At 36.5% G+C, this 13,172-nt stretch overlaps 1 protein-coding gene across 4 annotated transcripts in view; it reads left to right on the top strand.

The window, feature by feature from the left end:
* Emcn (endomucin) overlaps nucleotides 1-13,172 on the top strand; it is a 93,069-nt gene that overhangs the window by 26,941 nt on the left and 52,956 nt on the right. For all 4 annotated transcript variants that reach the window (XM_013121900.3, XM_013121899.3, XM_013121898.3 and 1 more), the window contains exons 2-3: nucleotides 1,993-2,118; nucleotides 7,030-7,104. In XM_013121900.3, the coding sequence (XP_012977354.1) occupies nucleotides 1,993-2,118; nucleotides 7,030-7,104 (201 nt within the window). The remainder of the gene's footprint in view (nucleotides 1-1,992; nucleotides 2,119-7,029; nucleotides 7,105-13,172) is intronic.

The raw sequence follows: 13,172 nt of genomic DNA, 5'->3' as shown, positions 1-13,172 counted from the left end.
TTTCCATAAAGCCTGTGAAAAACAAGCTCCTTTCTGTATGTGCTAAACACATCTCTGTTGCATCAAGCAGTTTCCATTTACTGTGTCCATAAACAGAGTCAGTGCTAAGAGCTAACACTACCGAGCACCTCAGGGCTGTGAAATGAACAGCAAATACATCTGCCTCCAGACACCAGAGAGAGACTCTGCATGTCCCAGGCATGCCAAATACTATTTTGTCTCTGACTCCAAGACAGTTTTAAATACAAAGTAAATTTGAGATTCCACACAGGTACGCATTTACTGCTAGAAAATATCTAGTTCAGGATATGAACCAAAGTCCTCTTTGCTCTACGTTCATCAGCTTTACACAGTCTACTCTAAACACTGTACAAACCAAGACAAGACCGAGAATAATTAATGCCTTCCTCAGATGGGTGATTTCTCTACACCCCCTGAAGACATTTATTTACTGCATTTATGTGATATTCCCACAGTCTCATTTCTGTGCAGGGACTGTGGCCCTGAAGTTGTTCTGAGTGAAGAGCAATTCCACTTCTGACGGAAGGCACACACACACACACACACACACACACACACACACACACACACACACACAAGACAGACAGAGCCAGAGAGACAGAGATAGGGAGACAGAGCCAGAGCCAGAGAGACAGAGACAAAGAGAGGGGGGAGAGAGACAGAGACAGAGAGACAGAGATAGAGAGACAGAGACAAAGAGAGGGGGGAGAGAAAGAGAGAGAGAGGAGTCCAGAGATTAGACCTATAAAATGCAGGGTCAAAACCTTATATACATACTAATAAATTATAATACTGTTAGGAACTAACCTTCTCATAGACTATTGAGTTAAGCCCCATATATTTCACTTTGGAAACATGGTAATGCAGTGCTGACTTTCCCTGGTTCTGCCTGTTACAGACTGGTTGCCTCATATGTCCTAAAGGATTATCATTACAAAAGAGTATATAACGTGGGCTAAAATTCATTACCTGCATTTCCATAACTTCAGTTTCCCAAGCTTAAGTACAACTTAGAGAAATAAGCAATTTCAGAATGTGGATTCATGATAGTCCCAAATTGAAACTACTACAATTCTTTAATTTCTTTGACATTTACTGTCTTTCTGAGTAAGGTCTCTCTCTCTCCTCTCTCTCTCTCTCTCTCTCTCTCTCTCTCTCTCTCTCTCTCTCTTGCATTTGCATATATAAATATATATCACAAAGTGGATATTTAAAAAATAAAACATAAAGCATAAACAATAACAAACATAGGATTTTTTTGTATAAGATACAAAAATGTATTTGCATATAGTACATACAAATTATAAATTATATGATATATAAATGTGCTTTACATAAATGACAAATAATAAATTATATATCACATTAATTTATACTTCACATATATAGAGCATATAATAAAAAATATTTTATATAAGAGAAAAAAAGAAAAGAATACCAAGGATGTATATACAAATATTGGCATTTTTAGTAATGAATGACTTTAGGGTGCTATGAACAAAATATCCACTGCCAGAGAATACACATTTAGCTATAGTCTATGGTGGAATTAGTTATAGTAAAAATAGTACAGAGTTTCAAATGTAACATCATGCATCTGTCATTTGTCATCTAAGCTATTATGTAGCTCTAGACATACAGACTACTCTACCCCTCATCTAGAAGAATTCACACCATGTGAGAAGCAGATGGATCTGGGGACAAGATTTCAGCTTTGATCAACTGATTACAACCCAGAAATTGGTCCCGAATTTATTCTCTACTAAGTGGGTTAACAGAATATAAATGATATCATATACATCAAATCACAATAAACACCACATATATATGTGATAGATACATAAATGACAGAGGGAGAGACATGACAGATAGATCATAGAGCACATTCATACTCAATTGTGTTAGCTTACTAATTAGCCTGCTGATTGAAAAATAAATATTAATAAAATTACTTAAACATGTCTTTTTCAGATGTTCAAAGTAAAGTTACTCCATCACTGCCAGAAACTTCTTCAACAAAATCATCTGTCACAACATCAGCCATTGTGTCAGGAACAAATCTGGTTAACAAAACAACAGCCGGAACACCTCCTAAAGGTAGGACTTTCCTATGAAAATGTAGTTTCCCTCTTAAAAACGAAATTAGTAGATCCCATGCAATGTACTACATGGAAATAATTGCTAAAAAACTAAGGAATGCTTCACTATGTATAAATTCCCTATAATTTGGAGGCCTTTGCTGAGCTTCCTTAACGAAATTTCTTTAGATCACTTCTTGTTTGGGGAAGGTTCTATTGTGACTGTTACATAAACAAAGTTTATTTTTAGAGAAGAAAACAATTAACATACCTAAGTCATAAAAATATGTTTGTAAATATCTCAGTTTTCCACTCACATAGCACAGCCAACAATTGGAAGCTGTACAAACTGACAGATTTTGTTGGTCATATGTGCTAATAATAGATTTAGTTTGAAGATTTTTTAACAGTTTTATCACATTTTTTACTGGATGGAGCAACAACTTTGCCAAGAATTTTGGCTAAGTATTAAAAGAGAGTATTTAGCTGTCTTAGTTAAGGTTTCTATTGCTGTGAAGAGACACAGCAACTCTTATAAAGGAAAACATTTAATTGAGACTGACTTACAGTTCAGAGGTTTAGTCCATTATCATCATGGCGAGAAGTATGGCAGCATGCAGGCAGACATGGTGCTGGAGAAGGAGCTGAGAGTTTTACATCTTGATCCACAGGCAGCAGGAAGAGACTGAATCACACTGGGTATAGTTTAAGAAAAGAATATATGAGACTTTAAAGCCCACCATCACTTTGCCATATTTCTTCCAACAAGGCCACACCTCCTAAAAATGCCACCCTCTATAGACCAAATATTCAAACACAAGAGTCCATGGGAGCCATACCTATTCAAACCACCATACAAACCATCTTTAAAGATTTGAAATGTTCCTAGGACTGGTGGCACTTGCCTTTAATCCTGTCACTTGGGAGGCAGAGGCAGGGAGATCCCTATGGGTTTGAGGCCAATCTATTCTGCATATTAAATTCCAGGACAGCCAGGTGTATACAGAGAGACCCTGTCTCAAAAAGAAATGAAAACAGGGCTGCGGAGGAGGCAGGGGTGAGAAAAGCCATTATAGTCACTCAATTAAAAACTAAAAGATTTTCAAGCCAATGGTTGCTGCATTGTTTATCTTGTAACAGAAAAAATTAACAAATAAGGTTATCTCATTAAGGCTCAGTATTCAAAAGAAGAAAAAATAAACTTGCTAGTTAATTGCCAGAAAACTGAATATTTGAAATGAATGGATGGCTGAAATCCTACCACTGTATTTCTCAGCTCTGTATACCTTCCTTAATTTTTACTCTAAGCTCAGGCTTGCACACATATTACATCAACAACATGGACTTCAATATCATGGTAACTTAACAGACAAAGGATATCATGAGCCAAATCTACTTCTACCATGTTTGATTTTACAATGAAAAGAAAGCAGTCCTTAAAAACTCCTTGACCAAATCAGGAGAAAGCATACACAACAGGGGCAACATGGGGGATTTTAGTCCCAGTATACTGGAGAATCTTATTTCTACCAAAGAGAAGCTCCAAACAAAGCAATTGTCTCATCTCTGTTCTCCCAGGTTTCCAATAGGATTTTTACAAAGTTTGGCCGTCTGTTCTCTTCTCTAAGCTTCAACTGACTTTCAAATTATGGATTTGGCTCTAAGTTGGCAAGAGCATATTATGTTTGTAATCAGTGATATTTATACAAGAGGCAAGACAGAGAATGTGGGTGTTGATGTTAGATCCAGACCCTATAAGATTCAATGCTAACAAATACTAGCCTAGTAATAACAGAAACCCTGAAACAATGTTTCGTTACATGAAACATAGAATCAGAGTTTCAATAAAAGAATTTCGGCAGATTTTAATTTGTGAAACAAAAATGCACCACTTTATTTTGCTGAGTTAGGAAGTTATTTCAAACCTGTTTATATTTAAGCAGAGAAAGATGACATTTTATGTTGTTTTGTGTGGTTTTTTGTTTGTTTGTTTGTTTGTTTGTTTGTTTGCAATGGGTATGTCGGGTATGTCCTGTAGTTGGGCAGGAAACAAGGGTGCGTCACGCTTAAACTTGACATAGTACACACAAATGTACACATATATTTCTTCAAACTTCTTTTCATATATATTGCTGATAATTTGTGTTAGCCACATAATAAATATTACACCCTGGTGTGTGTTCTCAAAATGTCTCCTTGTGAATTTAAATTACTTACTTTTAAATGTAAAATGGTAATAAATCATATAACTTTTGCCTCTTACTAATTTGTATTACAAAACTATTCAAATGTAATGTAAAGCAAGGGATGTTTTAATTATTCTTCCTATATCCACCTCCCTAAAACAGTTTTTCCAGAGTTTATCACATTTTTCAACTTTCCTCATTCATGTCCTTAATTTCTTCTTACTCCATTTATGTGATATTTAAAGTATTGTGGAAACCACACTAAAAGTATGTCTCAAATTTTGAGACAGTTTATTGCAAAGCTACAATGCCATTATCAAACCTACTCTCCAAATCGTTATGATTTTAGAATCACTTAGTATCAATTGGGAGTACTTTTTTATTTTTATCATTTTTTATTTTAATTTTAAATAGCTTGTTTTACACATCAATCCCAGTTCCCTCTCCCTGCCCTCCTCCCGCACTCCCCTCCCTTCCCAGCCTCCTACCCTATTGCCAATTCCTTCCACATAGGGAATATCTAGAGTCTGTCATTTCACTCCGGGTAGGGTCCAGGCACCCCCCTAAGAGTCCAGGCTGAGAGAGCATCCTTCTTTGTGCTATGGGCACACAATGACTGTTTGTATTCCAGGGATAGACACTGATCCACTGCTCAAGGCCTCATAGGTTGTCCAGGCCTTCTCACTGACACTCACATTTGGGGGGGTCCAGATCAGTCCCATGTTAGCCTCCCCGCTGTCGGTCTGGGGTCCAAGAGCTCTCCCCTGTTCAGATCAGCTGTCTCTGCTGGTTTTGTTATAATCTAGTAGCCATGAATACAGCAGTGAAACAAGGATGGGGTGGGGTGGGGTAAATTCATTCTGGGGCTGCTAATGAGACAAAGCAACAATGTCTGCTACAGAGGCTATACAGTGGGAAAGGTGGCTCACCCGCTCTGGAGTAACAGTCTGGTGTGGAGGAAGCAGAGCTGAGGAAGTGACCAGGAGAAGAGTGGGCTGAGGTGCTAACCCATGGAGGAAGAGCACTAGAGAAGGAAGACATGAACGCTTTGGCCTAGTCTGTCTAATACCATTCTCTTTGAAGGGGAGTTAGAGTGTGTGCCTTGACTAAGCTCATCCTCCTTAGGGCGATGATTACACACAGTAATGAACAGGGGTGGGGAGAATCTGCCTTAATTCTTAATATTCTAATTAGTGGGTCAGGCATGTGAACAGCTTATACATCAGGTATGTTTAAATGCTGACAGCGCCCCCCCAAAAAACAGCCATGACATAGACCAAAATATTTCACACACACACACCGAGAGAGAGAGTCCTCATTCTTCCTTTCTTAAATCCAACACAGTGCTCCCTCCCACAGTAAAGGCTCCCATGTAGGAAATGAATACATAAAACTGCAAAGAATATATTTTTAAAATCTAACCTCATAAACTTCCTTTATGATTAGGTGGAACTACAATAGGATTGTGTGCCTCACCTTTCTTTTCTCTGTTATCTTCTTATCTATAAGTTTTAGTTGAAAATGAACACTCTGTGGAAAATGTTGTAAATGTGTGCAGTATCCTCTTATGTTTATGTAAAGTTCAGTCTGTTTCTCTGAACAATTATCCGAAACTGTTGAATTGTTTATGAACTTTAAATTAACACAAATCACTGTTGCCATAAGTTACCAGTACTTCCTCATAATAATGGTGTACATTTTTTTCTTCAGAATTTTAATATATTCAACACATATAGAGAAATTCACCATACCATATGTAGAGCTCTACACACATATGAAAGTGATTACTGATAAATTAGTAACACTCCAAAAGTGTCACTGTTCTCACCACAAGCACATTTGTACACACACGTACACACACTCACACATACACACAGATGCCCTGTGAGGTATTAGACTTGTTTGAATAGAGCTTCCTCCAAGACTTTGTGGGCAATACCCAACTTTCGGCAAATTTTTGCTCTAAGTAATTTCAAGAATAATTTCTGGCATTAATACATATTCTAAATAGAGAGCTACAAGGGCATGAAGATCAGAAAGGGACAGTGCTGTGTCTTATGCAGTCGACACAGCTCATGTTTTTGAAAGTTACTCTTCAGTAACATTTGCTTCTTCTCAATATCCTTTCCAAAGCTTTTTAGTATTCAGGAACAAGCCCCACGTTTATTTGGAATTGCATTACAATCTTGCTTTGTATTAGTTCGAGATAGAACTATTTGGGTCTCTGAAGTTTACATAGCAGGAACTCAAAGACCATCTAATGAATGAGCAGAGTAATTTCAGAAGTTTTCAAGTTTCTCAATGTCTGTTTTCAACAAAGTATTTGTTACCATGAATGACTAAGCTGAGGAAATTAAATATAATTCTGATATAAAAGTTATACTTCATGATTCGATTTGACTGAATCTTTATCCACCACAGGAACAATAAAATGATTTTTAAATCACTAAAATTTAGTTTGTAATACTTTTTTGCATGTTTAATGATATCCAGTTAATAATCTGCAATAAAAGCATGTTGTTTGGATCACTCATACTAAGTGTGTGTGTGTGTTTAAATCAGTAATTCAATAATTCAATATTTGCATTCCTGTTTAGCTAGAAGGAGTTGGAAAACAGTAAAACAAAGGGGTTAATAAGTACATCTGTAGATTGATTGCAGATCATTTCTAAACTTGACTTTTCATTCCTTGGCAGATGAGATGAGTTGTTAGTTTAATAATATCATCTATCTTATCAAACTAGGAACAACTGATGGTGAATTACCCAAATCTCCTTTGACGCAAACACTTACTTCACTGACCACAGTAAAACGTGAAGGTGAGTATTGATTCGTTTTGTTTTTGTTAAGTGTGTGTGTGTGTGTGTGTGTGTGTGTGTGTGTGTGTGTGTGTAATTTTCTATAGGTAGCATGATGTTTAGGTCTTCATTTTCCAAAGTTGATGGCTTTGATCTGCTTAGGTTTAATGCCTATTGTTTCCCTTTGATAGAACTGCGAGAAGCAACATCATTACTTTCTTCCTAACTACAAGAAAAACTTGTCAGGATCTCACCATTTAGTGTGATATTAAACTCCTACAACTAGTTTTTAAAGTTGCTTTTATCATGCATGAATTTTAAGTTTTCAAAAATGCTTTTTCTCAATATATGGAGGTTTGTTGTGTTATCATTCTTATTTTATAAGCATGGCATACAACTTTGATTATTGTATGTTGAACTTACCTTGCTCACTTAGCAAAAATTCCCCTTGGTCATGCTTTGGGATACTTTCCATATGAGGCCATTCTCTTTTATACTATTTTGCTGAAAATTTTCATAAGAGATGTAAACTTGCAGTTTTCCTGAAACGTTTGTCTTTTTTAATATCACATAATATTGGCCTCATTAGATTGAGTTGGGATGTATTCCCTTCTCTGCAATTTTTTGAAAGATTTTGTGATTTCTTCATATTACAAAGGCAAGTTACTATCTTAGGAAACTCAACATTACATTAGGCTACTCTTGTCTATCTTCTTTTTCATCAGAAGATAATATTCTACTTAAAACTTATGAAGAACCCCAATGTCAACAATTCAGACAACTAGGGGTTGCGTCACTAAATGTAAAACAGGGTGAGGAGTGGGAGAAGGTGGGCTGAAGTACATTGTTTGAGACTTCTGTCCAACAGGGAAATAAGAAAAATATAGAAGAGATAGAAGGCCTAATAATATCTTATGCCCAAAATCATTATGGAAAAAACTATAGGGAAAGAAAAATCAAAAATCAACATCATTCTAAGGAAGAACAGGGACTTTACTGCTTATTTTTATATTTCTTTATTGTATTTTATGTGTATGAGTATTTTGACTGCCTATATGTCTGCATAATTTATTTAAATTTGCATATTTGTCTGTGTACTGTATATGTGCATATATGTCTGTGTACTCTGAGTTATGTGCCAGGTGCCACAGAGCCCAGAAGACAGTGACTGATGCCAGACCAGGAGTTCTGAATGGTTGTAAGCTACACTGGGTGCTGGGAATTGATCCTGGCTCCTAAGTAAAAGCAACTAGTGCTTAACCACTGAGAAACCTCTCCAGTCTGGCAGAAGGATTTTTTTTCCTCAATATATATTTTATTTAAATTAGAAACATGAATGCTTCACATGTCAATCCCAGCTCCCTCTCCCAACCCTCCTCCCTTGTCCCTCCACCAGTCCCCCCAGCCCCCCACCCAATCCCCACATCAATCCCCAGGGAGGGTGAGGCCCTCCTTGGGGGGGAGGTCTCCAAAGTCTGTCATTTCATCCAGGGCAGGATCTAGGCCCTTCCCCATGTGTCCAGGCTGAGAGAGCATCCCTCTATTTGGATTGGGCTCCCAAAGATCATTCATACACCATGGTAAACACTAATCTACTACCCAAGGCCCCAGTGATTCCTGCGCCCTCCTCACTGAGACTACATTCATGGAGTCTGGATCAGTCCCCTGTTGGCCTCTCAGCCATCAGTCTGGGATTCAAGAGCTCCCCCTTATCCGGTCAACTGTCTTTGTGGGTTTCACCAGCATGGTCTGGACCCCTTTGCTCATCACTCTTCCATCTCTCACTAGGTTCCAGGAGTTCAGTTCAGTGTTTAGCTGTGGGTATCTGGCTCTACTTCTATCAGTCACTGGATGAAGGTTCTAGGATGGCATATAGGGTAGTCATCAGCCCTATCATCAAGGAGGGGCTACTAATGTAGTCTCTCTTCTATTGCTTAGTTTGCCAGTTGGTGTTATCCTTGTAGATCTCTGGAGATCTCATGAGTTTCAGCTCTCTCCTCAAGCCTATAATAACTCCATCTATTATGGTATCTCTCATCCTGCTCTCCTCTATTCTTACCTCAACTCAACCTTCCCATTCCCCCATGCCTTCTTCTCCCCTCCTCTTATCCTCCTCTCTTTTCCCTGGTTCCCTCTCCCCTCCCCCCATGTTCCCAATCTGCTCAGGAGATCTTGCCTCATTCCACTTCTCTGGGGCATCATGCATCTCTCTTGGGTACCTCCCTGTTTCCCAGACTCACTGGCACTGGGATTGAAGGCTGACACTCCCCTGATTCATATCTAAAATCCATATATGAGTGACTACATACCATGTTTGTCCTTTTGTGTCTGTTTTACCTCATTCAGGATGGTTTCCTCTAGTGGCTTCCATTGCCTGCAAATTTCAAGATTCCATTGGTTTTTTTCCACTGAGTAGTACTCCATTGTGTAAATGTACCACATTTTCTCTATCCATTCTTTAGTTGTGGGACATCTAGGTTGCTTCCAGGATCTAGCTATTACATATAATGCTGCAATGAACATAGTGGAACAGACATCCTTGTTGTGTGAATGGGCATCTTTTGGGTATATGCCTGAGAGTGGAATTGCTGGGTCTTGTGGTAGACTGATTCCCATTTTCCTGAGGAATCTCCATACTGGTTCAGGAGGAATTCTTTTAAATTCAGAATTGTGAATTCCTTTGATGGTAATAAACTACCTCAACTTTGATTTCTGGAATTTTTTATTATACACAGGGCCTTATCAAATGGAGCTCAAATGGCCTAGACTAAAATACTCCCCATTGGCTGCTATTCTCTTCTCTTCAGTACACCCCTTATCCTGTGCCTTGAGCTCTTGTTCCTAGTACTGAATACTGGAGAGGATCAAGTCTTAGTCTGCCCCATGATCCTTCACATATGTTCCTCCTTTCTTGCCCAACAATGAAATCAATTGACAAAGTCACTACTTCACTATTTCTTTCCATCCCAAAGAGAGAGGTCAAAAGAATCTTCAATAAGTGTCTGCTGCTCCAGGCTCTGCTGATGCTTAGAAATGTCTTCCTAGGACATTTAGTGTAGCCATCCAGACAAGCCACAATCTTACCATAAATTTGCTGACATTATCCCAGAAGGCACTGAGAGAATCCAGGCATTAATTAAATCTGTCTCTGACTACTATCTTGTTACAGAGACAGAATTTCTATAAAGTACTGACTTCAAATAGCCCTTGAATGTGAATTTCTATCAGCTGTTAGTTAAAAAAACATGCTATAATCCTAGGAGTTAATAAGCATCATAGCATACATTAAAATAATGGCAATGCTAACAAAGAATCTGTGAATGTCTTAAATCTATGGGGCTCTAAGTTAATCTTATCATGCAACATTTAAGGAAACAAACACTTCATGAATATGTTTTGCCAGCATTTTGTAGAGAATATTTACATGTATGTTCAACAGTGAGGGTTTCCTTCCCTTTCTATTTTATCAGAGTTTGCGGAACATAATATTACCTCTTCTTTAACAATTTGCTGAAATTTGACAGTGAATTTATCCAATTCTGGGCTTTTCTTTGTTGAGACACTATCTTACTAATGCTTCAATCTCATTGTTACATGGCTGCCTAAATTCCTTATATTTTCTTTGATTATGATTCATTGGGTCATGTTTGTCTAGGAAATTATCCATTTCATACACATTTTTTAGTTTGTTTGAGTATTTACTTTCTAAAATATATCCTAAAGGTCTTGTGAATTTCATGGATATCTGTAGGAATGTCTCCCTTTTCATCTCTAATGTAGCAATTTTAGTCTTCATTTTCTTTCTTTTGGTTAGTTCAGCTAAGCTTTTGTCAATTTCATTTGTCTTTTCAAAGAATCAACTATCTCATTAAATTTGTGTCCTGTTCTTTCCATTTCTGCTCTGTTCATTTCCCTAGATATTTCTTATTTCTTTCTATCCAATGATTTGGGACTTGGCTTCCTATTTTCCTATGACCTTTAGATATATCATTTTTATTTGTATTTTTTCTAATTTTTTAAAATGTAAGCATCTATAGTTTTCTGCTTCCCTCTTAATACTACTATTGTGTCCCATGGGCTGTGGTAAGTTGTGTTTTCATCATATTCAGTGCTAAGGACTTTAAATGCCCTTCTGGTTACCTTGTTGACTCTCCATCATTCAGTAGTATGTTTTAATCTTTACATTTCATTTTCTGCAGTTTGTCCTGATGATGATTTTCAGTTTCTGTCCACTGTGAGCAAGTAAAACACAAAACAAATTAAATCCAATTTCCTTTTATTTGTTTGTATTTGCTTTGTATTGTACAATAAGTTCTATTTTATAGAATCTCTGGAATATTCTCTTACAGAATTTCTGTTTCATAACATATTTGGGCCTCTTATCAATTTTCAGTTTATTTTTGTTTGTAGTATCATATAAAGGTCTAGTTCCATTCTTTGGTTATGACAATCTGATTTCTCAGCAACATTTATTAAAGAGATTATTCTTTCTCCCCTGTGACCTCTAGGTGTCATGCCACTGATTAGTTATGCATATTTGGCTTTATTTTCTGGCTCTCTATTTTTGCTTGTTTTGCTAGTATATATGTGATTTATACCAATACCTTGCAATTTAGATTACTGCAGCTTTACAATATGGACTAAAATCAGGAAGTATGATGATTTCAACTGTTTAGCCTTTCTCAAAATTGCTTTGCTTTATTGATCTTTTGTGATACATATTTTTGTGATATATATTTTATAATTATCTTGTTTGTTTCAATGAAGAATGTAAGTGGAATTTTGCTTCAAATCCGCATTTTGCTCTGGGTATGTTGGAGATTTTAACAATTCTTCTAAGCCATGAGTATGATATATCTGTTTATTTTTTATATTCTATTTCTACTATAGTAGTCTTATAATTCTTAATGTTCAGAACCATCATCTTCTAGATTAAATTTATTCATAAGTAGGTTTAGACCATCTTTTAAAAATAAAACTAAGCCAAATGACATTTCTCAACTGTAACATTTATTAGTATATGCCCTAGTCAGTGCTAATCTTGTCAGAATTCATTCTTCTGTGCAAATTTATTCAGAAAGAGGGACTTTACTGTGGGTATCAGATAAAATAGTGCTTTGCATCACAGACTTCCAAATGCATAAAACAGGTTATCATCCTTCCTCTATGATTAAAATAATGAGCTTTTCCCCTTAAGTCAATCAATTGTAATCACACAGAAAACACTAATAAAATTCAGGCCCTTCTTCATTATTTTCACAATAAATTCAGTTTCCAAAATGTATGAAATTATCACATTGATAATTCTAGAATATCAAAATTAACTTTGCACTTGCCTTATGCTCAACCCTAAGCAATTGTTGACTTCAGGGGAACAGGTAAAGTCAGCTCCCTTTAACTGTCTATCTGGTAATGACATGACTTCTTCAAGCATGTTCCATACTAAATTCACTTTATTCTAACCCCTGTCCATATAAAAATGCTCAAAATGCTGAAAATGTCAAAAGTTATGGACTTCAAAACCATAGGTTCTAACAATAAAATGATAATTATCTTGATGTTGCAATTCTCCTATAAATGAAAATGCAAGCCAAAAGCACTGAAAAAGGCTGTTATCAGAAAGCAATAAACACAATGCTGGTAAGAGATGTAATTAATATAGAAATCATTGTGTGGAATAATGTAAACATTTCTCAAAATAACATTTAAATGATTATATGATCAGGCAACCTCACCACTGGGTAGACATCCAAGGGAAATGAAATCACCATTTCAAAGAGACATCTATATACAGATGTTCATTGTAGTACTATTTGCAATGGTCAAGAAAGACAGTTCATCCAAAGCACAGAACCGACAATGGACTTCTAAAACTATAATAATATTTAAATAATAAAAATAATGAAATCCTGACTAAATGTGTACAGATGGACACTATTCTAAGTTTAATAAGTCAGGCATAGAAAAACAACACCCATCTCAATTGCATATAGAATCCAAAAAATTTTAGATGAAAGTTTAGTGAGGTAAGAGTAAAAATTTCTGGCCTCCTAGTCCAGTCTACAATACAGTGAATATAGTTTTAAAAC

The sequence above is a fragment of the Mesocricetus auratus genome, unplaced genomic scaffold (genome assembly GCF_017639785.1).
Source record: "Mesocricetus auratus isolate SY011 unplaced genomic scaffold, BCM_Maur_2.0 Super-Scaffold_100009, whole genome shotgun sequence".
Classification (NCBI taxonomy): Eukaryota; Metazoa; Chordata; class Mammalia; order Rodentia; family Cricetidae; genus Mesocricetus; species Mesocricetus auratus.
The sequence above is the reverse complement of the archived record's forward strand: the minus strand, read 5'-3'. Positions and strand labels throughout refer to the sequence as shown.